Below are 27950 nucleotides of genomic sequence, written 5' to 3'. Positions count from 1 at the left end.
AATCCCAAACTTCTCAGTAAGATGCTGCCTGTATGTACTAACGGGGTTTCAGGGAATACACAAACAAGGAGAAGGAAAGAAAATGAGGTAAAAGGATAAAAGATGAAACTGAGAACCAGACAAAAAGAATAAAGAAGGAGGTACTGGGTAAAGTGTTAGATTTGAGAAGCAGTAAAGTGCCATCTTTATATTACACATTTATATAGTACACTCAATTTATAAAACATTTTCACATTATGCCTTTCACATTAAGGTCCCAAATCACTTTAAGGACATTCCAGATATTGCTCAGCAAAGTGTCCTACAAAAGAAATTTTTACTGAAAGAAAATTATTAGGAAAACCCTACCTTAGAGGAAAGAATGTTATTAGCATCTCAACAATTTAGGTTTTCATTCAAATGAGGTTTATAGAAATGTGTAAACAGGAGTGGGTCTAGTTCCAACAAGATTGCAGAAGCAAATCTATAGTGATTGAAGTAGATAACCCAAACAACATTCCTATGAAAATACAAAGAAATCTTATAAAACTGATAAACTAATGTTGCTGCCGTATTTACCTTGTGGTGGTATTTAAACTTGTGGCAAAGAAGCTGAAAGTAGTTGTAAATTCTTTTTATATCAGCAACAAATGCCCCAAAAAGGAAATAAAGCAGAAATGTAGAAGTTTTAGATGAACTCTTTTTTTACATAGTAACTCTTAAAATATTTTACTGATGTAGTCTTACACTTACGTATTTTTAAAAGTTTTTTGCAGAGTTCATAGCTACTGAAAAAGTTGCTTTCTTAATTATGGAAAGGCTTTTTCTTCAACTATCACATAAAATTCTTTTCATTAAATATAAACACAAATACACCTGTTTACAAATAACCAAATAATTTTATGTTTTTCTATCGTTAACACCACTCCTTTAAATGGTTGGCTTGAAAATCACATGTCTAAGACTGAAGCATACATAACATTTACCTTTAAAATTTTAACATTTTAAGATTCCACCACAGAGTTCAACTGTAAAACAAAACAGGCCGGCGCTGCAGCTCACTAGGCTAATCCTCCGCCTTGCGGTGCCGGCACACCGGGTTCTAGTCCCGGTCAGGGCGCCGCATTCTGTCCCTGTTGCCCCTCTTCCAGGCCAGCTCTCTGCTGTGGCCAGGGAGTGCAGTGGAGGATGGCCCAAGTGCTTGGGCCCTGCACCCCATGGGAGACCAGGAAAAGCACCTGGCTCCTGCCATCGGATCAGCACGGTGCACCGGCCGCAGCGCGCCGGCCGTGGCGGGCCATTGGAGGGTGAACCGGCAGCAAAGGAAGATCTTTCTCTCTGTCTCTCTCTCTCTCTCACTGTCCACTCTGCCTGTCAAAAAAAAAAAAAAAAAAAAAACAACAACAAAAACTCCTGCCACAATCTGTCCTCTAGTAACAATTCATTCTTTTATCTGAGGAGTTGGTTATATCACAAGAAGTTATTATGCATATGTGTTGACCAGGAGCCCAGTCTGACATAGATTTTACAGTGGGATTGAAACAAATTTCTGTGACCAGTTCTTTTTCTCTAACCCTCTAGACTAGGAGAAAAAAACACTACTTGGCCTACCTCTTAAAACATTCAAAGTAGGCCCTCTATTAATTTTCAATAAATTGTATTTGTAGTTTATGAAACAGAGAAGGGGCAAGTACCTTATTCCTGACAAATGAGGACTAATCAATCCTTGAAAGCTAGCTAAGGTAATTTCAGCACCATTGGCCTGGTGTCATGACTGGAATTCACAAGTTGTATCCTTCGCTTCAACCACCAAACCACCTATGGCCATTCCACATCCCTGTGGTTCCCAAATCTAACTGTGAATCAGAACAGCCTTACCCCTGCTCTATGGAAGCTGTAAATTATTGCCTAAATCCTGTGTAAAACAGCTCGGCCTGACTTGTAATATTCAGATGTCCAAACTAATGATGAAGAGGCCAGTTTACAGGAATATTTTTCATACCATCATATAAAATTGGTACATGTCTTTGTCCTTTCAAAGTAATTTTGACATCAATCTTTTAATTCAAAAAATTGTTTTATTTTTGCTTCTACTTGAAAGGCAGAGAGAGAGCACACAACCTCCTGTCTGACAGTTCATTCTCCAAATACCTGGAACAGCCTGAGCTGCCCTACCAGGAGCACAGATCCCAATCTGAGTCTCCCTTGTGGGTGGCATGCAGCAAAGTACTTGAGCCATCACCTGCTGTCTCTGGGATGCACATTAGCAGGAAGCTGTATTGAAAGCGGAACCAAGACTTGAGCCAGGTTCTACGGGATGCAGGCATGAGCCAAACACTTGCCCCACTTCATTCTTTAGCTTCACTCTTTCAGTCAGATAAAATTACCAAGGTTTCAAATCTAATTGAAAAATAAATCAAATATACATGTTAAAAAGCAGATTTGGGAAGTGGGGGTCGGCAGACAATTAGCCTAGTGGTTAGGATGTCCATACAATCAGACTCCACATCAGAGTACCTGGGTCCAACTTTTAGTTCCAGACTGACTCCAGCCTCCTGCTGGAAGGCAGCAGTTACTCAAGTAGTTGAGTTCCTGTCACCCATGTGGAAAACCAGTTCTGCATTCCCAGCTCCTGGCTATGGCCCAGCCCAGCTGAGTCCAGTCCTGGCAGTTGCAGGCATCTGTAAAGTGAACCAGCAGATGAACGCTCTCTCTGTATCTCTCTAACTGTCAAATAAATAAGTCAGAAAAGAATAAAATAAAAAAGGTAGACTTGGGCTTCAATTAGTGGAATTTTAACAGAAAACTGGAAAGAGTCTCATACTGTAAAAGAAAACACAAACCACAACTACCACTTACTGAACACAATTATCAATCTGTCCCTTTCCTTATTTTGCAAAATAGAATTAGCAAATATAAAAGACATCCACAGGAATACAGATGAGGCAAGAGTCTATATTCCTTTTCATTACAGGCAGGGTCTTTCATGTGTTTCAAACCTCAACAAAATACAGGTAACAGTCTAAATTCAATCATGACAATAAAATACTTTCCATTTCCAAATTTGATGGTAATAAATATTTACACTTAAAAATTTTTTTTCTTTTCTTTTTTTTAAAAAGATATAACATGCTCAAGGATACATAGAATATGGAAAAAAATCATTGAGAGATCAACTGGTAGTATAAAACAATGTTCTTACATATTAACCAAATTCAACAATATTATCAGGGAGTCTAACCTCGTGTTCACTTCAAAGATGATATTCAAGTATGTTACTTAGAATACTATGCCTAATATATCTAACAAGAAAGTAAGCACTGCTATCTAATTCATGTAGTTTTTAGTACCTTCTATATCCTCCACCACCACCTCCTCCATATGGATCTCCATACCCTCTTCCACCATAGCCCCCTCTTCCACCATAGCCTCCTCTTCCACCATAATCTCCCCTCCCACCATAATCTCCCCTGCCTTGGAAACCACCTCTACCACCTCCTCCCCCACCTCCTCCTCCCCCCCACCCTCCACCCCCTCCTCCACCGCCTCCCCAACCTCCACCACCTCCCCAGCCACCTCTTCCACCCCCACCGCCTCCTCTACCACCACCTCCACCACCACCACCACCCCAACCACCCCTTCCGCCCCCTTCTTGTCTCTTTTGCCAAGGGGGCATTTCAGGTGGTGGTGGTTCAATTTCATTCGGCCGTCCTCCTCTGTCAGGCACCCTTCCCATCAGCACCTGTGTGAAGAAACACTTTCTTTCAGTTTCTAATATTTTAAAAGTTAAAATTTACATAAAGGTTTCAAATGACATTAGTTATTGTTTCTAACAAAGAAAAAAGCCAAATATTTAAGGACAAGAATGGATCAGACATGGCAGCACAAATACTGGAAAAATAAATTATGTATGACAAATTCCTCAAATGTGGTACTATTTTAAAACAATCTAGGGGAGTATTTCTAAAGCTTAAGGACATGTTAATTTTATTTTAAGATTTATTTGTATTTGTTTGAAAGGCAGAATTACAGAGAGAGAGAGAGGGATAGACAGAAATCTCCCATCTGCTGGTTCACTCCCCTAACAGCCACAATGGCCAAGGCTGGGCCAGGAGTTTCTTCCAGGTCTTCCACACAGGTGAATGGGCCCAAGAACTTGGACCATTTTCCGTTGTTCTCCCAGGCACATTAACAGGGAGCTGGATTGGAAGTGGAGCAGCCAGGACTGGAACCAATGCCTATATGGCATGCCAGCATTGCAGATGGTGGCTTAACCTGCTGGACTCCAGTGCAGGCCCCTTGTTAACCTTCTCTCATTTAAATTTATTTAGCAAATTCTATAACAAATGTAGTACCCATCACACTAAAAAAATTACATAGTGAAAACATTTTCAGCATATATAAACTATATACCCTATATTAACTTCATATCCATTTATCTAACAACTCTATTTTCCAATGCCATTGATATGATACTATCCAATAAAAGATTATACCTCTAAGCATACTTTATTTCAAAAGTTTGAAGTATGTGTAATGTGGATGTAATGAGGTTAGAGTTGAATTTAGTAACTAATCCCAGGTTATCATTCTTATCACTGAAGAGAGATAAGAATTTTCAATTAACTATTCCTGTCCAAAATAAGAAATTAACTATACTTTTCTTTCTAGAAATTTAAACTCACTTACACTGAATAATGATTCAATTATTATACTATTATAGGTCAAGTATTCCTTTTTTTTTTTTTTTTAAGATTTATTTATTTATTTGAAAGTCAGGATTACGCAGAGAGAGAGGAGAGGCAGAGAGAGAGAAAAAGAGAAAGGTCTTCCATCTGATGGTTCATTCCCCAATTGACTGCAATGGCCTGAGCTGTGCCAATCTGAAGGCAGGAGCCAGGAGCTTCTTTCAGGTCACCCATATCAGTGCAGGGGCCCAAGGATTGAATCATCTTCCACTGCTTTCCCAGGCCACAGCAGAGAGCACGATCGGAAGTGGAGCAGCTGGGTCTCCTATTGGTGCCCATATGGGATGCCTGCACTTCAGGCCAAGGTATTAAGCTGCTGAGCCACAGCACTGGCCACATGGTCAAGTATTCCTAATCTAAAAATCCAAAATGCTCCAAAATCCAACTTTTTGAGAGCCAACATAACCTCAAAAGTAGAAAATTCCATAACTGACCTCGGATGATTGTTCTCAATCAAAATACAAGCACACTAAAAATATGGCTCAAAACTACTTTCAGGCTATGTATATAAAATGTGTAAGAAACATGAATGAGTTCAGTGTTTACATTTCTGGAGCTTATCCTAAGATATGTATGGCAATATTCCAGAATCTGAAAAAAAAATCCAAATTCCAAAACACTTCTGGTCCTAAACTGCACAAAGAAAATAAAGAATTTCTGTACTTCCTAACCATGTTTTATAATACTTTGAGAATAAAGATGGAAGAGCTTAAGTCCCCAAACTGCAGAAAGGAACTACCATATACTTCATGAACAGAGGGAAAGATAGACAGCCGAGAAGCCAAAGCTAACTTCTTGTTGGTCCATTTCAAGAAAGGAGGCAAAACATTGCCACAACTAAAATGACCTATCAATCTACTGGATTCTACTTCCATTGATCCTCTGATCAAAGCTATGTTTAGGAATGTAGGTCATATAAAAAAAACAAAAAGTACAACATACTCACTGTGGGACATGCTTCAAAGTATATAAATATTCTTTTAATGCCAGCAATAATGTCTCATAACCAAAGCCATAAAAAAAAATAGCTTTTCTTGGTTGCTAGTCTCAGTGATCACTCCACCACACAAGTTACGTAGGTGGGCACGTAGAGATGCTACTCCAAGAGCTGATGCTAAGATTACCCTCAGATAATCAGACTGTAAATTATAAATTCAGAAAAGAAATGGGCAGTGTCACATCAGAAATAAAACTCTCAATCTAGTAGCCACAGATTTATATTATAACCCATGCAAGATATTAAGTAACATATTTAAAGACAGAATTCATGCAGAAGATAAAGGGGGTTGATCCAAATCAGAAGCATAGCAGCAAATATTCATGATGCCTAATTTAGCAAAAATTAGCAAACTGAATGAAATCCTGTCTTTCACAACAAAATGGATGTAACTGGAGATCATTATGCTTAGTGAAATAAACCAGTCCCAGAAAGACAAGTATCATGTTTTCCCTGATTTATACTAATATACAAAAAAAGTAATCATATGAGCAAAATTCTGAGATGTGATTATTGTTTACAGCCCTTGTCTTTTCTTGAAGAAGAGTAGTTTTTCTACTGTCTACTAGTTAAATTATTTAATTAGGGGAGGATTAAGCTCGTGATTATAAAGTAAATTCAAAGTACAGGGCCAGCACTGAGGCACTGCAGGTAATGCTGCCACCTGCAGTGCTGGCATCCCATATGGGCACCGGTTCTAGTCCCAGCTGCTCCACTTCCGATCCAGCTCTCTGCTATGGCCTGGGAAAGCAGTGGAAGATGGCCCAAGTCCTTGGGCCCCACACCTGCGCGGGAGACCCGGAAGAAGCTCCTGGCTCCTGGCTTTGCATCAGCGCAGCTCTGGCCATTGTGGCCATCTAGGGAGCGAACCAGCAGATGAAAGACTTTCTCTCTCTCTCTCTCTGTCTGCCTCTCTGTAACTCTGCCTTTCAAATAAATAAATCTTTAAAAATAAAAAAAAAAGTATGCCATTGTACAAATTAAACTAAAAGTAAGGGTGCAAGCACTGTGGTGCAGCAGGTTAACACCCTGGCCTGAAGCACCAGCATCCCATAGGGGCACCAGTTAGAGACCTGGTTGCTCCACTTCCAATCCAGCTCCCTGCTATGGCCTGGGAAAGCAGTAGAGTATGGCCCAAGTTCTTGGGCCCCTGCACCTACATGGGAGACCCGGAAGAAGCTCCTGGCTTCAGACTGGTGCAGCTCAGGCTGCTGCAGCCAATTGGGAGTGAACCATTGGATGGAAGACCTCTCTCTCTCACGCGCACGCGCTCTGTGTAACTCTTTCAAATAAATAATAAAAATAAATCTTAAAAAAAAAAAAGAAAAGGAGGGGGAGAGGGAGTATGGGAGGGAAATAGTATCATTATGCTCTTAAAACGATATATAGGAAATTTGTTCCCTTTATAAAATTAAAAAAAAAAAAATAACCATCCTCTGGCAGGGTATTCTATTCAAAATCCACTGAGTGAGACAGTGTTTTAAAAATATCTGAATCCCGGGGCCGGCACTGTGGTGCAGTGGGTTAATGCCCTGGCCTGAAGCACTAGCATCCCATATGGGCACAAGTTCGAGACTCAGCTGCTCCACTTCCGATCCAGCTCCCTGCTGTGGCCTAGGAAGGCAGTAAAAGATGCTATAACCTTTTATTTAATTCATGAATATGATATTCAAATGAACACAAACTATAACTAAGTGAAGTGAAGACTCTCCGCCATTCTCTTTTCTATAAATTCACCATGAAATAAAAGAAAAAATGGATCAGAATCTGTAAAATCATGAGATGAGGGTAATGTAAATTCATTCTCCAGTGTGCTAAAAGAAAAACTAACCTTATTAATGGCACATGCCGTCTTCTCACGGCTGGTACCACTACTTGTCCTGATAATCTTGGACAGATCTTCACGAGCAGCAAGTAGATGTGCCAAAGTAACTGTTGTCTTGGGTGACAAAGCATAACGCTTGGGTTGGTAAATTCTTGCTATATCATCTGTTTTTACCTAAATGACAAAAAAGGAGAAGTAAATTTTAATGAAATGGCAATAACAATCAGTCTCCAGAAAGAAAAAAGTGCACAAGCAAGGTAACAGAAAAGAGCAACAACATCTAAATAATCAGATAATTTATATGTAGAATGAAAAAAAATAGACCAACAAGCTGAAAGAATACATTACTACCAGCAATAACTCATTTAAAAATGTGACACAAAAAGATTCTATTCTTATCTTAAAAACACTCAACATTGGGCTGGCGCTGTGGTACATGGGTAAAACTGCCGCCTGCAGTGCTGGCAACTCCATATGGGGGCCACTTCGAGACCCAGCTGGCTCCACTTCCAATCCAACTCTCTGCTATGGCCAGGGAAAGCAATGGAAGGTGGTCGAAGTGCTTGGGCCCCTGAACCCGCACAGGAGACCTGGAAGAGGCTCCTGGCTCCTGCCTTCATTCAGATCAGCCCCCAGCTCCAGCCGTTGCGGCCATTTCAGGAGTAAACCAGCGGATGTAAGATTTCTCTTTGCCTCTGCCCCTCTGTAACTCTACCTTATAAATAAATAAATCTTAAACACACAAAACATCTAAAAATAGTGTTAACTAAAACATATGGAAGACTTTTAAAATGAAATATCAGTACACCTTGTAAAAACAAAAGGAAAACTGGAATAAATGGTTAAAAACACCAAATTTCTGAAATTACTGGAGCCAGCACTGTGGCTTAGTAAGTTAAGCCGCTGCCCGCAGTGCCAGCATTCCACATGGGCGCTGGTTTGAAGCCTGGATGCCCCACTTCTGATCCAGCTTTCTGCTATGGCCTGGGAAATTACTAAGAGATGGCCCAAGTCCTTGGGCACCTGCAACTGCATGGGAGACCCAGAAGTTGTTCCAGGCTCCTAGCTTAGGATCAGCTCAGCTCCAGAAACTTGGGGAGTGAACCAGTAGATAGAAGACCACTCTCTCTTTGCCTCTGCTTCTCTGTAACTCTGCCTGTCAAATAAATAAATAGACAGAAAGGTCTTCCTTCCGTTGGTTCACTCACCAAATGGCTGCTACGGACGGTGCTGTGTCAATCTGAAGCCAGGAGCCAGGAGCTTCCTCTCAGTCTTCCATGCAGGTACAGGGGCCCAAGCACTTGGGCCATCCTCCACTGCCCTCCTGGGCCACAGCAGAGAGCTGGCCTGGAAGAGGAGCAACCAGGACTAGAACCCGGTGCCCAAATGGGATGTCGGCGCAGCAGGCAGAGGATTAACCAAGTGAGCCACGGCGCCGGCCCCATAAATAAATTTTTTTTTTTTTAAAAATATGAAATTATCTCATTGTCTTAACTGCTAATACTTATTGAGCACTTATTCAATGTGTTGAAATATCGTTCACTTGGCAGGCATTATTTATTTAATCCTCAAATCATCCTTTTAGAATTACTAATTTTTATTATTCCCTTCTACAGAAAGGGGGAAAAAAATGAGGCCTGAAGGCTGATGTTACTTCACCAAAATACAAAGAAGAAATCCAGCTTTGCCTGCTTGACTCCTAAACACAAGTGCATAGAGAACAATACACTGCCTTACTCTAGTCTAAGTCACAAGAACTTGGGAGAAGAAAAACACAGACGAAACAAAACTGGCAACTGAGACTCAGAATCTCATAAATGTACAGATACAATTAACAAAGAAGGTATCCCAAATCAACAAAGGAGAAATAATATTTTTTAAAATGAAGCTGGAGTTATTTGTAAAAATACAACAATTATCATAAAGCACATTACATACACAGGAAATTCCAACGAGAATCAAAGGTTGTCTTAAGTTTTACGTTAAATAAAAAAATTTAACTCATTATAAAGATTAAATTTTTATACATTAAAAGATAAAGCAAAATCAAAAGACAATTAGAAAAAATATTTTTAACAAATAAAGCAACCAAAAATTTCCTTAACATATAAGAAACTCAATTAAAAAGAAAACAGGAAGACTCAACAGGAAAAAGACAAAACACAAATAGAAGTTTCAAAAAAAGAGAATATTTAAATGACTAATAAGCTTGTGAAAAAAGTTCAACTTTATCAATAATAAGAATACACAATTTAAAAGAAGTCTTTTATCAAGAAAATTGATAATATTCTAAATAAATATTAAAAAGACTAAAATGAGACAAAATTTCATTTATTCTACTGGTAGGAATGTAAATTCATACAAACTTTCCTGAAAACAATTTGGCAATAGAGATTAAGAGTATTAAGAGTAAGACCCGGGGGCTGGCACTGTGGTGTAGCAGGCAAAGTTGCAGTCTGAAATGCCAGCATCCCATATGGGTGCAAGTTTGTGTCCCAGCTGCTTTACTTCCAATCCAGTTTCCAGCTAATATGCCTGGGAAGGAAGCACAGATGGCCCAAGTCCTTGGGCCCCTAAAACCCATGTGGGAGACCCCAACGAAACTCCTGGCTTTGACCTGTCATCTGGGGAGTGAATCAGCAGATGGAAGAATTGTCTGTCTCTTCCTCTCTCTCTCCCTCTGTAACTCTGTGTTGCAAATAAATAAATTAAAAAAAAAAAAAAAGTACTAACCCATTACACAGTAAATTTCCTTTCAGAAATCCACCATAAACCTATGGTTTCAAAGGTAAAAATTACACATAAACATTTTTGGTGTTAGTTAATATAGAAAAATGTATAAAAGAAGAGTTAAGTAAATTATGAACATCACTAAATGATAAAATATAATGCAGTCATAAGAAGGAAACTGAAACGAATGAAGTGATTTTATGCTACAACATGGATACACCTTGAAAGCATTATGGTACCTGAAAAAAGCTGGACACAAAAAGGCATACACTGCATGATTCCAATTACATGAAGCGTCCAGAACAGGTAAATTCACAGAAAGAAAGTAGACTGATTATAGAAATAGTTTCCAGAGAATGGAACAGTGTTGGCAAGGACTGGTAATGGAGGTATATTTCATTTTGGGGTGACAGAAACATTCTGGAATTAGGTAGTTGTAAGGATTTTACAACATAGCAAATATACTAAAAATGACTAAATTAGACACTTTGAAATTTTATGTTATATGAATTATATCTCAAAAAATAAGACCAATTTTTAAAAAGGTATAATAAAGTATTTAGAGTTACAAGGCAATGGTCACAATATATTTAGTGGAAAAAGTCAAACTATAAAATTATACTTACATTATCATCTCAATATTAGCAAAATAATAAATTAGATTATTAACCTTACTAACAAATAGGTACAAATAGGTATATAATCTTTCTGACAGAAAACTCTGGAGTTTGTGTCCCAGTCAAAAGCCTTAAAAATCATATTTATTTTTTAATCAAGAAATTCTACTTGATGCCAAAGGTTTCATTAAAGAGTGAAACCAACAAAGTTAGAGGAAACCGCAATGTCTAGCAATAGTGTATATCTACCTATATGATAAAATATATGCAAAGATTTAAACTTCTGTAAAATAATATTTGATGACAAGCACTCAACAAGACATTTTCTAGGATGACAATAAGGGAAAAATGATAAAGATATACTGACTTTAACAAGAAAGCAGAGTATCCCTCCCAAAAAAGGCCAAAATTGAGTTACAAATAGTCTAAAGTAATATTTTACACAATCTTCCAGACTAAGTAAAAAAGGACAAAAAATGTTGAAAAAAGACCAAGATGAAAAGATGACAAAATATCAAAATATTTTGAACTGTATTTTGAATGCATATTTTCCTCAAAGCCCCTGTTCAAGTCTACTTTCAGAGCAACATGTCTATCAATTCATGACACTAAATGTTAAATAGAGCATGTCAAAACTCATTTGTTTTGGATCTCTCTGTAATCTTAAAGTCAACATTGAAAACATCGTTGTTAGTATACTAAGACAATTTCAGTGCCGTTACCTCTCACAACGTGTCTTATATTCCTGAATTCCTTTCTTTCATAAGAACATTACCAGGGCCCATCACTGTGGCGTAGTATGTAAAGCCGCTGCCTGCAGTACCAACATCCCCACATGGGTGCCAGTTGAAGTGCCGGTTGCTCCACTTCCAGTCCAGCTCTCTGCTATGGCCTAGGAAAGCAGTGGAGGATGGCCCAAGTCCTTAGGCCCCTGCAACCACATGGAGACCCGGAAGAGGCTCCAGGCTCCTGGCTTCAGATCGGCCCAGTTCCAGCCTTTGTGGCCATTTGGAGAATGAACCAGAGGATGGAAGACTCTCTCTCTCTCTCTCTCTCTCTCTCTCTCTCTGTAATTCTGCCTTTCAAATAAATAAATAAATCTTTTTAAAAAATAGAGAAGGGAGAGGAATGCAAGTTACTGGGGGGGGGGGGATACAGAAATGGAGAACTCATTAGAACACCCAGTTTTTAATCTTTTGAAAATCTTTTTCTTATTTTTCAAAGACAGAGATAATGCAAGAGAAAGAGAAAAAACACATGCTCACATTCACTGCTTCACTCTCCACAAGCCAACAATAATAACAAGGGGGCCAGGCAAAAGCCAGGAACCTGGAATTCAATCCAGGTCTCCAACCTAAGTGGCAGAGCCCTGACTACTTGAGCCAACACCTGCTGCTTCCTATGAGGTGCATTAGCAGGAAGGCAGATTCAGAAACAGAGTTGGGACATGAACTCAATCACTATGATATGAGACACAACCATCTTAACCACTAGGTACTAGGCCAAACACTCACCCTAGAAGTAGACAGCGTATCATACATCATATTGTGGAAGTACGATGCAAGAAAAAAATAAAATTCAATTAAAAGAAAGATGAGCCCTCTGTAGATTGAAAGATGACCAAAGATATCTATCTACATCATAACCCCAGAACCCATGAGTGTTATCTCTCCTACATCATAACCCCAGAACTCATGAGTGTTATCTGTAGATGCATATGTATTAAACTAAGCATGTTGAGATGGAAAGATTAACCTGTTATCTGGATGAGTCCAATATAATCACCAAGATTTTTATAATAGGGAGACAGAAGAATGCCAGAGACAGGAAGAAATATGACAACAGAAGCAGAGACAAAAAGACTGGAAAATTCTATCATGTGCAGGGCCAGTGTTGTGGCACAGCGGGATAAAGCTCTGGCCTGAAGCACCAGCATCCCATATGGGCACCGGTCCTAGTCCCAGCTGCTCCTCTTCGATCCCATTCTCTGCTATGGCCTGGGATAGCAGTAGAAGATGGCCCAAGTCCTTGGGCCCCTGCACTCATGTGGGAGACCCAGAAGAAGCTCCTGGCTCCTGGCTTCAGATCAGCACAGCTCTGGCTGTTGTGGCCATCTGGGGAGTGCACCAGCAGATGGAAAACCTTTCTCTCTGTCTCTACCTCTCTCTATAACTCTGTCTTTCAAATAAATAAAATAAATCTTTTAAAAAAATTCCATTATGTGACTATCTTTGAAAACAATAGTCTGAGGGCCAAAATATGCAGGTGGTATCAAGAAGTCAGGAAACTCAAGAAAATGGATTCTCCCTGTAGTATCTGAGAGGAATGCAATCCTGCCAATGCCTTCAGATTAGGACTGCTGACCTCCAGAAACATAGGTGATAAATATGTATTCTTTAAGCTAAGTTTGCGGTAATTTATTACAACAGTTATAGGAAACGAATATAATATTGCTTATTTGGAAAGAGACCATGAGAGCCAAGAAGAGAATGGAGGCACCATAGTAGAGTCAACATTAAGAACCCAGGCCTAGGGGCCAGTGCTGTGGTCTAGTCAGTAAAGCTGCCGCCAACAGCATCCCATTTAGGTGCAAATTCAAATCCAGGCTGCTCCACTTCCTATCCAGCTCCCTGTAATGCGCCTGGGAAAGCAGCAGAAGATGGCCCAAGTGCTTGGCCCCTGCATCCATGTGGGAGACCTAGAAGAAACTCGTGACTCCTGGCTTCAGCCTGGCCTAGGCCTGGCCATTGCAGCCATTTGGGAAGTGAACCAGAGGATGGAAGATGTCTCTCCTTCTCTCTCCCCCTCTCTCTTTCTCTATGTGTGTGTCTCTATGTCTCTTCCTCTCTTTGTATAACTCTGACTTTCAAATCAATCAATAAATCTTTTTAAAAAAATAAGTAAAAAACCCAGACCTATAAGAGAAGTGTGGGGAGCAACCGAGACTAGACTAAATTACTGGAACTGCTAAAACTAATTCTATGCATCTGATCTCCCACCATATGGTGCTGAGAGAGAATAAACAACTTCCACACAGCTGCCTCACCAATTCGACTGACAAGCTGCAGGAGCTGATCCTGCTCCTGATTGGAGGAGAGCAGCGTGCTCAGCGCATGGGGAGACAACACCAGGAGAGTTGGGATTGGTGGAAGAGGACTATAAAGGAGGAGAGAGACAACATGCACCAGGAACATCTGAGGAACATCTGAGCAACCCCTGAGAGAGCCGGCCGGCAGTGTGCCGCTCCTCCACGGAAGCAGAAGCGGGGAAAGCGGCGGGGGTGCCGCCCCTCCGCAGAGGCGGGGGGGGGGGGGGGGGCAGCAAACCCGGGAAGGGCCAGGGAAAGAGACCAGCGCAGGGTCTGGTCGGCAGCAAACCCAGGAAGGGCCAGGTAAAAAGAACAGCGCAGGGTCCGGTGTCGTTCCTCCGCGAGTAGGGGAGCGACAAGAAGCATCTTGGAAGTTCCAGGCATGAGCTGAAAGAAGCTGCAGGGATTCATCAGTTTTGTCTTGCTGTATTCAAATACCTGAGAGTGGGTAACTCATAAAGAGGTTACTTGGCTCATGATTTTGGTGGCTGGGATTATCAAGAACATGGCACAACACCTTGACAAGGACCTCCCTGGCTGTGTCACAACATGGCAGAGAAGCACAAAGGAAAGAAGCTGGCTTAAAGAGGAATCAAGTGTGCTGGACCCAATATAACAACCCGATCTCCTGAGAACTAATTCCCTCCTGCAAGACCACCCCGCTCCTCAAAACTAGCATTACTCCATCCAGTTCCCAAGACCTAATCATCTTCCATTAACACCCACCTCTTCAACATTGCACCACCTCAACAGTGCCACAGAGGGGCTAAGGTTCCAGCACTTGAAACTTTGGGAGACAAATCATATCCAAACCACAGCACTACCTAAGTGACCCCAACCAAAAAAGCAGAAGAGGTATCCATTTGATCTAAAAAAAAAAAATGTGGTAATACCTGCATTTCTCCTTGCAGACACGATAGAACAATAGGTATCAGATTTATCCTCCCATTTGAAACAACAAAAAAACTAGACAACCCAGGCAAACCAATGATTTTTCAGACACTGAACATCAAGGAGCCCAGAACAGTAATCTCTGTAAGAAGGGAAGTCTACTCACTGCCTGGACAGACTCCAGGCTATGATGCAGGATGGAGCAAGGCAGATCCCAGACCAAGCATGAGCCTATATTAAAGGCATAAAATGGGAGCTAACTCTCTGGAAAGCTACCTGAAGACACTCACATTTAGGAATGCCGCTAACTCCTAACCCCTAACCCCAACCCCTCTTCAATTAGAACAGACTCCACACTTCCCCAGCCTTTAGCCACTTTTAAGAAGACCTGTACAAACACCAGTATTATCAGTTCCCATTCCCATACCCTGCTTTGTTGATTGGTTGCTCATTGTATCTATCTCACTTATCTCAAACAATGCCCCTTCTTCTATGAATATCCGGATACAAATTACAACATCTATGAGTTTAAAAGAAATGTGAAAAACTGGGGAAAAATTATTTGCAAACAAGGATTCACACATGACTGGAATCATTATATAAGACCAGCAGCTGGCCTAGTTATCTGGTTCAGAGATAATAAAGTGCGAATGTGGCAGTTACATAATTGCAGATAAGAGGGCCTGAAGAGCTGTCAGAGGCTACCACCTACAGGACACAAATGGAGAAACAGCCTTACCTTTGCTCTATCAGACCACCCGAAGGACTGCACTGTCACATCTAATCGTTTCATTAACATTCGCCGGCGGCATTCATATTCACAGGAAAGGGCATCATTGATTCTTTCCAGTTTTTCCTAAAGAATTTGAGAACAAAAATCCTAAACTTTAGATTCCATCATTCTGCACAGAAACTAAATTTAAAAATAGTGGTAAACTTGACCATTTTCTCATCTCATGAGACATTACAGTAAATTCTTTAAAGAACTGAGTATTTAAAAGAACAGGTAGGATATCCAGAAGACATCAGACACAGACTCTGCTACTGGTAGAGTCTGCCTTATTTTCAAACATGTTAAGTAAAATATTTACTTATTAACTAGTCTGGACCAATAAGAAGGAAAGTATCAGTAATTTCTCATCTTGTTGGTTTTGAGGCATTATCCTTTCAAATCAGAACTGCATTAACATGTTGGGCACTATAAATATTCTCGACCAGGTGTTTCTAACTAATAAATAATCATTGAAAAAAAGGTTACAATGTAGTATTCTACATATCAGTTCAGCTTAATTCTCCAGAATGATACATGCATGTTACACATTGTAAAATCTGAATATCCATTCACATAAGCCAGCCACAACCACTAATTTAATCACAACTATTAAGAAAGGAGTATTTACCGCCTGTTCTGGATTTAAATCAATTTTCAGCAGTGGTTTCCCCACATGATTTTTCTGGACTTTAGAGAGAATATCCTTTACCTGAAAGTAAATATCAAAGATTGTGAAAACATATAGATTTAAGTTAAAGCAATTATATTATTCTTGTTTGAGTACTGTGTTTTTGTTTTTTGGTTTTTTTTTTTTTTTTTTTTTTTTTTTTTTTTTTTTTTGACAGGCAGAGTGGATAATGAGAGAGAGACAGAGAGAAAGGTCTTCCTTTGCCATTGGTTCACCCTCCAATGGCTGCCACAGCTGGCACGCTGCGGCTGGCGCACCGCGTTGATCCCATGGCAGGAGCCAGGTACTTACCCTGGTCTCCCATGGGGTGCAGGGCCCAAGGACTTGGGCCATCCTCCACTGCACTCCCTGGCCACAGCAGAGAGCTGGATTGGAAGAGGGGCAACCGGGACAGAATCTGGCGCCTCAACCGGGACTAGAACCCGGTGTGCCGGTGCCGCAAGGTGGAGGATTAGCCTAGTGAGCCGCGGCGCCGGCCTGAAGTACTGTTTTGAACACTAGAGAGTAACTAAAATGTTCAAGCAAAATAATTAAAATATATCTTCCCACAGCAGGAAAAAAATATCACTACAGGGCAGAGTATCTTCTACAAAGAAGTATTACTTTTATTAATTCAAGCTACAGAACACCTCCTTTCCAAGAATACACAGACAACCTAAGAAGCACCTATTAAAAGATTCTACTATTGGGAATCTCTTGTGTTAAGTCAAATAATTTGGGAGTTTCTTCTTAAAATGACATCTCTTACTTCCTGGTAAATTCTCAAATGAGACACTAAAACCTTTGACAAACATATTGCTCTTTCTCCAATAAATATTACATACATATGCCAAATGTAATTATTCTGGCTTCACTGTTCAAAGAAACACAGCAGAAACTTCCCTCTCAATTATAATCACTACATACAAATTTTTATTACATTTGCAAATCCACCAATTTAAATAACCTGACACATTTTTACTTTGGTAAACAAAACACTGGGCATTTATCTTTCCTTTAGCAGTACCAGGAGTCATTCCAATAAAAGCAATGTATCCTGAAGAAAATGAATGAGCTACCCTCCTAACTGAAGAATCCTTCACTCGCTAAAAAAATCATTTCAAAGCCCAATGAAATACTTAATTTTTTGGTTTTAAGGTAGTCAGAGCAAACAATCATGAATAGTTCAGATTCTGAGGAACATTAAGCTTATTTAGCATTGAGGATATTCTTTAAACACAGTAATTCAAACTCAGCTGAGAAGCTGGGGCAGTGCTGAGGAGCGATTGTAAATGGACATAAGGTTTTTTTTTCAGAATAACAGAAATGTTCTAAAACTACATTTTTGTGATGACTGTACAACTCTAAATATACTAAAATTCATTGAATCACACACTTAAAATGGGTAAATTTTATGGCACACAAATCGTATCTCAAGAAACCTATTTTTTAAAATTAGCTTAGAAAGAACCTGTACAAATGAAAGGCCCCAAAGCTTATTCTTGGTTAGCTTCATAGCCAATGTACCTCTAAAATAATGATATAATTACTGATACAATGTCTATATATATTTTATGGAATTATTTATTTCCATAAAACATGCTTCACTTCTGATCCAGCTTCCTGCTAATGCACCTAGAAAAGCAGTGGAGGAGTAGTGCACCCATGTGGGAGACCTAGCAGAAGCTCCAGGCTTTGGCCTGGCCCAGCCCTCGCTGCTACAGCCATTTTAGGAGTGAACCAGCATATGGAAGACCTCTCTCTGTCTCTCCCTCTCTCTTTCTATGTCTCTAACTCGGCCTTTCAAAAAGAAATTAAATCTTTAAAACAAACAAAAACAAAACACCATTTCTGTAGACTTCCCAGTTATTTGGGTATCTCCCATTTTATGTTATTTCATGCGTTACTAAAGTGTTATGTGCAATTAAGAGGAATTTTGAATACATAGGTACAGTGTATTACATGTAATCTTGCTCAGCTCCACTTCTAAAGAGTCAACATTAGATAAGTACTTGCTATAGAATGAGTTAAGAGCACAAACTCTGCAAGGTGCCTGTGTGGGTTCAAACCTCAGGTCGCCAACTACTTTTTTTTTTTTTATCTTTTAATTCCATGTTTTGTAAACATTTTTTTTTTTTTTTTTTGACAGGCAGAGTGGACAGTGTGAGAGAGAGACAGAGAAAGGTCTTCCTTTTGCCGTTGGTTCACCCTCCAATGGCCGCCGTGGCCAGCGCACTGCGGCCGGCGCACCGCGCTGATCCCACCATGGCAGGAGCCAGGTGCTTCTCCTGGTCTCCCATGCAGGTGCAGGGCCCAAGCACTTGGGCCATCCTCCACTGCACTCCCAGGCCACAGCAGAGAGCTGGCCTGGAAGAGGGGCAACTGGGACAGAATCCAGCACCCCGACCGGGACTAGAACCGCGGCGCTGGCCAAGGTCGCCAACTACTTAGAAACTTATTTGTTATTAAATATTTCAGTACATCAGTTTCCTTACATGGTTGTTACAGATAATAACAATGCCTACCTCATATGGGTAATGTGAGAATGAAAGGAGTCATTGCATGCAAACATTCTGAAAAGTAATGCTAAATATCTGCTGTTAATATTACTATGATTTCTTTACACATCTGAACAGCTTCAAGCTACAAAGTATGTTTTCCCTCAGTGGTGAAAAAGTGTCTCCTGAATATACCACAACTAGAAGAAAGAAAATACAGAAAGTTTTACTTTTGACAGGAATTGAAAGGAGTAGGAAGTCCTTTAAGGTAAATATTTGGCCAAGAGGGACATTATAAAGTAACATGAATGAGGTATAAGCTGTGGTTGTTTATAACTACTCTAAGAGTACTTATTCATTCATTCACTATAAAACACACACCATTTTAAATAACAAAAAAACCTGTGCTTGCTCACTGTCAAATTAATCACACTGCAATACTATTAACAATATCCATTAAAATAAATTTTAGGGGTAGAAGTTTGGCCTAGCAGTTAAAATGACAATATCTCGTATCAGAATACCTGGGTTCAAAACCTGGCTCCTGACTCTAGCTTCCTGCAAATATAGACACTGGGAGGCACATGATGGCTCAAATAACTGGATTCCCACCACCCGTACCTGAGACCTGGACTGGGTTCCTGGCTCCCAATTTTGGCTAGGTTCAGCTTGAAGTAGACTAGCAATTGGAAGCACCTCTTGTCTCCATCTCTCAAATAAATAAAATGTTAGAAAAAATATACAATAAGCAAATAAATAGCATTTAGCTTGCTTTTTGACTTTGTAGGATACCTCTACTTTTTTCACTATACTGTATTACAACTCTAATTACGAAAGCAATCCTGAAATTTGCAAAGTGATCTTTATCATGGAGAACTCTGGCAATGTCTAAGTGTATTCACTAAGAACTATTCCTGAATATTACATTCCTACAGTTACATGCTTATTAAGGCTAAAGCCAAAATTTAGTTTATATGGAAATAATTTTTTTCTAGAAATGGAATATGGACCTTATAGTTAAAGGGAATATTTTCATTATTAATACTTACATAGCATTTATATGTTAACAGTTAATTTAATTAGGGAGAAAATAAAAAATAAGAAAAATATAGTACCTTTGATTCCACTTGGTTTAGCATAAGTGGAATGTCAGAAGTGGGTGACTTGGGTACACCAAGGGTATCACACATAGCTTGAACTTCCTGACAGATTTCACTATTTTTATCTAATTGAGAATTTTTATGTTTCTTGTTCTGTAATATCTGTAAAGCTTGAAGTTCTGTACTTAAAAATACTGTAATAAAAAAAGAGGAAAAATATTAATACATGCATAAGAATTTAAGATATTTTATTGAAATAAGTCACTTAAAATAAATATCAATAATATCAAGAATACTATCAACTTACAAATAACAATGTCAATAGTTATAGAATAGAAACCATAAACTTCAAAATAAAATGAAGGGAGGAAAGAGCTAATACAATATGAAATAGCTACTCCTGTGAATGCATTCATACTGTATTTTAAATGGCTGCTTGCTTTCTTTTTTCAAAAGAATTATTTCTTTATTGGAAAGGCAGAATTAGAGAGAGAGAGACAGAGACACAGAGAGAGGGAGAGGTCTTCCATCTGCAAGTTCACTCCTCAAATGGACAAAATGGCAGGATCTAGGCCAATCTGAAGCCAGCATTACATGCAATTAAGAGGAATTGGACTTAGGCCATCTTCCACTGCTTCCCCAAGCCATAGCAGGGAGGTAGGTGGGAAGTAGAGCATCCAGGACTCAAACTAGCACCCATACAGGATGCCAGCATTGCACATGTACTTAAAAATATTTACCCAATATGTCACAGTGCTGGCCTGATAGTTTCCAACCTCAAAAGAGTGAAGTACTGATTTAGGCAGTCTAGGATCCAGGATCTCAACACAGCAGCTTCACTTTCATGTACTTTATCAAAACAGAGTTAGTCTAAAGCTTATTTGGAAACAGATAAACAAGTACAAGTTGGGCAATAGAAATTAAAAAAAAGTTTTAAAAACTAAAATGAATTTATTTAATACTATCAGGCCAAAGAAGAATGACTTACTCCCCTTGATTTCATATTAGCTTGTTTCAGTTCTATTTGAATTAATTTTAAATTATCTAGATTGCTCTTTCAGTAAATCCACATTTACCAAGGGCCTGCTCTGAATCAGGTACTATGGTGACAATGGGACACAAACCCAAATAAGAGAGCACCTATCCTCAGCCCAGTAGATCAGACTCACCAGCAAATCAACAAGTTTAGAATGTGTAAGACTCTGACAAAATATCTCTCTCACATGTACAGAGCACTCAGGGTATGAGATAAGAAATAACTCTATGTGATCCATAAGCAGAGTAATTTGAATCAAGATTGCCCTAGGCTATTAACAAGTCCCACTACTTTCTCCACAACATTCAATCCATTCAATTTAAGAAAATTACCCAAAAACCTTTGATGGTCATAGTCTTGTTTTAAATTAACTTTTCCTTACAATAAGTAAACCATTAAGGTTTGTTTTCCCCTTTTCTTTTTTTTCTTTATTTTAACCATTAGGGGTTTTATTTTGGCATGTTTAGTTAAAATCACAAAAACACACAAACATACAAAAGTTTCAACTGATTGTCAAAAATGTAGATGGCAGGACCCCCAGAGATTCTGAACCAGTAGATCTGAAGTGAGAAATGGTATCCTGTCATTTTAATATTGGTTGATACTGCATCTTTTCATGTTGGAAACAATTTAAAAAATTTTTTCCTGTAAAATGAACTTCACATATTAAGTACTAGAATAATTTTTCCAAGGGGTTTTCATATTTTTCTTCTTGATTTGTAAAATCTGTTACATAGTAAGGAATTTGCTTCTTTTTATTTCATACATGTTACAACCATATCTAAGAAGAATCATCAGTAGCTTATAATATGATTAAAACAATTAGCTATGGTTATGATGGAAATATTTAAACTAAAGATGCTGGTAAGACTGTGAAACAGTTTAACTTTTCTGGAACAAAACAGGGCAATATCTAGATGAGATTTTTTTAAATGTTGAAAGTCACTGTCTAAGAGTAAGCAGGGCTGGTGCTGTGGTACAGCAGGTTAATGTGCTGACCTGAAGCGCCGGCATCCCATCTGGGCGCCAATTTGAGAGTCGGCTGCTCCACTTCCGATCTAGCTCTCTGCTATGGCCTGGGAAAGCAGTGGAAGATGGCCCAAGTCCTTGGGTCACTGCACCCATGTGGGAGACCCAGAAGAAGCTCCTGCTCCTGGCTTCAGATCAGCACAGCTCTGGCCAATTTGGGTGAACCATCGATGGAAGACCTCTCTCTCTTTCTCTGCCTCTCCTCTCTGTGTTTTACTCTGACTTTCAAATAAATAAATCTTTAAAAAAAATAAATAAAAAAATAAAGAGTAATCACAAATAAAAGAATTTTAAAACAAAAAAATTCAAATGCCTCCAAATTTGCAATCTATTAAATAAAACATTATGCCTCTCTCTGTCTCTCTCTCTCATTGTCCACTCTGCCTGTCAAAAAAAAAAATTATGCCAATAAATATAATGTAATGTAGACAACATAAACTATTTTTTCAAAAAATATTTATGTTGGGGAAAAGAGAACAATACATTAAAGGGGAGGAGAATGAACCACATCTGTAACAGGACCTCAACCTTTCTTGAGAGAGAGAGAGAGACAGACAGAGAGAGAGAGAGAGAGAGAGAGAAAGGAGAACACGGGGGAAAAAGAATATATCTCGGCCGGCGCCACGGCTCACTAGGCTAATCCTCCGCCTTGCGGCGCCGGCACACCGGGTTCTAGTCCCGGTTGGGGTGCTGGATTCTGTCCCAGTTGCCCCTCTTCCAGGCCAGCTCTCTGCTATGGCCCGTGAGTGCAGTGGAGGATGGCCCAAAGTGCTTGGGCCCTGCACCTGCATGGGAGACCAGGAGAAGCACCTGGCTCCTGGCTTCGGATCAGCACGGTGCACCAGCCACGTTGCGCGGCCGCAGCAGCCATTGTGGGGTGAACCAACGGCAAAGGAAGACTTTCTCTCTGTCTCTCTCTCTCACTGTCCACTCTGCCTGTCAAAAAATTAAAAAAAAAAAAAAAAAAAAAGAAAGAAAGAAAAGAATATATCTCAAAGGTTATTTACAATCCTCACTGGGAAGTAAGATTATTAATGATTTTATTCTTTACAATTTCACCTAACTTTCCAGAACTTCAGTGATGAGCAGGTAACTTTTAAACATATAAAATTAACCACTGTAACCTTTTTAAAGTGTACAATCCTCTGGCATTAAGAACACCTGTGGGCCCGGCACTGTGGCATATTAGGTAAAGCCACTGCCTGCAGTGCTGGCATACCATATGGCTGCTCCACTTCCAATCCAGCTCTCTGTTATGGCCTGGGACAGCAGTAGAAAATGGCCCAAGTGCTTGGGCCCCTGCACCCATGTGGGAGACCCGGAAGAAGCTCCTGGCTCCTGGCTTCAGATCGGCACAGCTCCAGCCATTGCGGCCATCTGGGGAGTGAACCAGCAGATGGAAGACCTCTCTCTCTCTCTCTCTCCCTCTCTCTCTTTGCAACTCTGCTTTTCAAATAAATCTTTAAAAAAAAAAAAAAAAACAACTTGTACTATTGTGCAACCATCACCACCATACATCTGCAGAGCTTATTCATTCTTCCCTACTGAAACTATGTACCCATAAACACTAACTCCCCATCATCATAAGCCCAGGTATCATTTTTATGATCAGAAAGAACTATACAAATTTTTCTTACTTCTTCTCTTTTATTTTTATTTGTACCAGAAACCTGTATCACTTAGCTTCTTAGTAGCTAAGACAAAAAGGAAAACATGATGGATTACATAGGTCTCACTGACTGACATTAAGAGGACATAAGCTACTCCAGGCCAGTGCTTCATAGCTTCCTTTCTGTCCATCAAACCTAAAGGTTACTGCGACCTCCCATTAATAACAGTGGTTCTTTAAATCAGCAACTCCCACCAAATGGAAGGAAGATGGAAATAGAGCAAACACTGGGGAAGACGCACATTATTGTTATTCCCTCTCAACTGCCACAAAGTAATTCAAATGCCAACATCTCTATCTAGGAAAAAAACTGTACTAATGCTAGAACCCAGGAAGAATACATTGCATGGATCTTACAAAAGGCTCAACTGAACTGCCAGAATCTTCAAAAAGAGATCTTAAAAAATTATTTTGGGGCCAGTGCTGTGGCATAGAAGGTTAAGCCTCCACCTGCAGGGTCAGCAGCCTATATGGACGCTGGGTCAAGTCCCGGCTGCTCCACTTCCAATCCAGCTCCCTCCTAATGCACCTGGGAAAGCCACGGAAGATGACCCAAGTACTTGGGCCCCTGCACCCACATAGGAGACCTGGAAAAAGCTCCTGGCTCCTGCCTGAGGTTTGGCCTAGCTCTGGCCGTTGTGGCCATCTAAGGTATGAACCAGCGGATGGATGGTAGATCTCTCTCTCGCTCTCTCTCTTCCTCCCTCTCTTTCTCTTTCTCTCTCCCCATATCGCTGCCTTTCAAATAAATATTTAAAATATCTATTGCTTATAGAACTTAAAAAATAGCATAAAATAAACATTTTGAAGAGACCCAACACAAAACTATTATTTACAGTAACTGTTTGAATATAGGTTTATCTACACTCCATATCCTCTGATAAAAACAGGCCATACCAGAGAGCACTGAAGGCACAAATTGTATTCTGTTTCTTTTTAACTGATAAACTGCTAGTGCTAGAGCAGTTCAAGAGTAGGTAATCAATAAATTATTTTGAACAAATTCAGTTCCTAACAATAGTAACAAGATCTAATAATCTTGGAAGCCTAATTTCAGATCTTAAAACTGAATAGGACTTTTGAGGTCACCAACTGTAACCATACAGTTATAAATGCCAAGATATGAACCAGGCTAAGGAAAAAATACTAAAGTACAATTATAAATCACAAACACAGGATATTCTATACTGGCCAAATAAAGCACACATAAAAAGAAATTTATTTAAAGAATTTATACTATATATATGTGTATATATAAACACCTTCAAATTTTAGTTCAAATATTAAAACCTTTTGAATAAAGTGTCTAATGCTGCACTAATGAAACTGCATAAATCCTACTTGTAATAACAAAAAACATATTAAATACATGCATTTAAATGTACAAGGAAAGACAACTTACACAGAAGTTTCAAACAGTCGTCCTTGTTTTTTAAACGATCTTTAATATCTCCTGACACAAGTACAGAATACGGACATGCCATTTCTTTTAGAAAACCACTTATCTCAAGCTGGAAGCTCTCCAAATCATCTCGTCCTTTAAAAAGATAAATCATAAAACATTTACTGAAAACTTACATATAATCTGATACTATCAAATACACTACTAGTTGATTTCAATTTTACATTGAGTTCTAAGTTTTCACTTTCACATCTAATCCTTAGATGTAGGAACACAAAATTTAGGGAAAGGCAATCAAATTGTTTCGACATAAAGTATTTTTAAACTTAAGAAAATAGATATCCATTTAAGAAATATCTAAACATGAAACTTTAAATATTTTTATATTTAAATCCCTGACATGCTTCTTCCAATGGACTGTACATAAAATCAGGTACATCAGAAAATTTTCATGTTAGCCACTGAAATATTAAAAGTTTATGCCCACAATTATTTGGCTGATTCTTTTCTGTTGCATTTCTTTGCATTCACATAGTAAGTACAATTATCTAATTAAGCTTCACTGCTTTTCATTTCATAATATAATTATATAGGAATTTGTATCATATGTTTTGAATTTAGATTATTTTACTCTGCTTCAAGTAAGTTGTTAGATTTGGCAAAATAATAATTTTAAAAATAATGGTAGTTTTCCCTTTTGTTACCCCCTAGCAACACTCAATAATTCTTCACTTATCATACTATCTTAAACTCAATCAAAGACTCACAAGGACTTTGTTACTGAGATGGTGATGAACTACACAAACTGTATGAGCTAGTACAGAAGTTTTTTATAAAGGTATTTCTATATGAATCCATGCGCTAAATTAAGGACCTGGGAATAAAACTTAAATTAGCAAGTATATATATTTATAAAGAACTTCAATTCAAAATAAGCAGCAGTCAAAAATTTAATTTTTTTTTTTTGTTTGTTTAATTTTTTGACAGGCAGAGTAGACAGAGAGAGAGACAGAGAGAAAGGTCTTCCTTTGCCATTGGTTCACCCTCCAATGGCCACCGCGGCCAGCGCGCTACGGCCGGTGCACCGCGCTGATCCGAAGGCAGGAGCCAGGTGCTTCTCCTGATCTCCCATCGGGTGCAGGGCCCAAGCACTTGGGCCATCCTCCACTGCACTCCCTGGCCACAGCAGAGAGCTGGCCTGGAAGAGGGGCAACCGGGACAGAATCCGGTGCCCCGACCGGGACTTGAACCCGGTGTGCCAGCGCCGCAAGGCGGAGGATTAGCCTAGTGAGCCGCGGCGCCGGCCAAAAATTTAATTTTTAAATAAGTACAGGGACAGATATTGTGGTGCTGTGGGTTAAGTCAAGGCTTGGGACTACTGCATGCCTTATCAGAGTGCCTAGAGTCTTGCCTCTATTTTCCAACCCAACTTCCTGTTTATGTGCAAAAGAAGCAACAGATTATGGCCCAACTACATGGTTACTACCACCCATATAGAGACTCAGAGGGAATTCCTGATTTCTGACTTCAACCTGGCCCAGCTCTGGCTGTTGCAGGCATTTGGGGAGTGAACCACGAGATGGAAGATATCTCTCCTTGTCCATCTCTGTCATTTGCATTTCAAACAAACAAATCTTTTAAAAAATAATAAATAAGCTAATGCAGCTCTGTTTTTTCTAAGGATAATACTAAAGTTAAGACAGCAGATAAATAGTAATTGCTTATATTTTTATAGCAAATTTAAGAATCCATTTTGAATTCATATAAAATTAATCAAAAAGATATTAATATCTCATACTAAAGTTCTTGATAATATTAGTGATTTTCTTTGTACAGTGCACACAGTAAAATTATATTATGAGATATTAGTTCATTTCATCATAAAACCAAAAGGTAAGAAAACATAATGGCAATACCAGCTGAAGTGATACTTTCTTCCAAGTTGCATAACGACTTTATCTGAGAGCCTAACCAAACACATAGCTCTGAAAATTCAGGGGAAGACAGTCCAGCCTCTGCTGCTTTGGTAAGGATTTGCTCTTCTAACAGTGGTCCCTTATACCTACAAAAGAAGACATGAAAGTTAAAAAAACAAGAAACTCCTCCAATACTCTGTGTATCAACACTTGCTGCTTTTGTAAATAAAACGTTGCTGGAACAAAGCTAATAAACATATTACTTTTCAGACTGTCTATGCAGAGATGAGTAGCTGAAAGAAAGGTAAAATGGCCAGAAAAGCCTTCAGTCGAACCAGGCGGCCTTTTACAGAAATCTCTGAGACCTCTTCTAATCAACATTTAACTTCTTTTCTACATCACCACATTTTATAGTAAAACCACCCATTTTAAGAAAATACTATAAATAACAGAAAGTATAATGAGAAAGAAAGTCTAATATCTCCATTTTAGTTATAAGAATAAGAACTACAGTGGAAAAGGTATAGCTGCAAGTTTATAACTTTAAAAAATTAAAGCTGAATAGAGCCTGAGATCTTTTTTTTTCTTTTCGGATAGGCAGAATTAGACAGTGAGAGAGAGAGAGAGACAGAGAGAAAGGTCTTCCTTTTTCCGTTGGTTCACCCCCCAAGTGGCCGCTACAGCCGGCGTGTTACGCTGTTCCGAAGCCAGGAGCCAGGTGCTTCCTCCTGGTCTCCCATGCGGGTACAGGGCCCAAGCACTTGGGCCATCCTTCCCTGCACTCCCAGGCCACAGCAGAGAGCTGGGCTGGAAGAGGAGCAACCGGGATAGAATCCGGCGCCCCAACCGGAACTAGAACCCGGAGTGCCGGCGCCGCAGGTGGAGGATTAGCCTAGTGAGTCGCGGCACCGGCGGAGATCATTTTTAAACTAAATCATTTAATAATTTCATACTTTCAAGTACTTCTGCAAATATATGTGACTAGA

General features: G+C 39.4%; 1 protein-coding gene across 2 annotated transcripts in view; it reads right to left on the bottom strand.

The window, feature by feature from the left end:
* Positions 1-155: 155 nt before the first annotated feature.
* FAM98B (family with sequence similarity 98 member B) overlaps positions 156-27950 on the bottom strand; it is a 40588-nt gene continuing 12793 nt past the window's right edge. The window contains exons 2-9 of one of the 2 annotated variants that reach the window (XR_011380847.1): positions 26965-27110; positions 25049-25183; positions 19928-20106; positions 16276-16356; positions 15615-15731; positions 7556-7723; positions 2497-3721; positions 2038-2379 (exon numbers count right to left, since the gene is read on the bottom strand). Coding sequence is in view for 1 of the 2 variants with exons in the window: in XM_008269228.4 (XP_008267450.3) it covers positions 3323-3721; positions 7556-7723; positions 15615-15731; positions 16276-16356; positions 19928-20106; positions 25049-25183; positions 26965-27110 (1225 nt within the window). In the remaining variant the exon portion in view is untranslated. Of the gene's footprint in view, positions 3722-7555; positions 7724-15614; positions 15732-16275; positions 16357-19927; positions 20107-25048; positions 25184-26964; positions 27111-27950 lie in introns of both variants that reach the window. The other variant, XM_008269228.4, reaches the window with a different exon arrangement.

This window comes from Oryctolagus cuniculus, chromosome 12 (genome assembly GCF_964237555.1).
Source record: "Oryctolagus cuniculus chromosome 12, mOryCun1.1, whole genome shotgun sequence".
NCBI classification, from domain to species: Eukaryota; Metazoa; Chordata; class Mammalia; order Lagomorpha; family Leporidae; genus Oryctolagus; species Oryctolagus cuniculus.
This window is presented reverse-complemented; position numbering and strand designations above follow the sequence as displayed.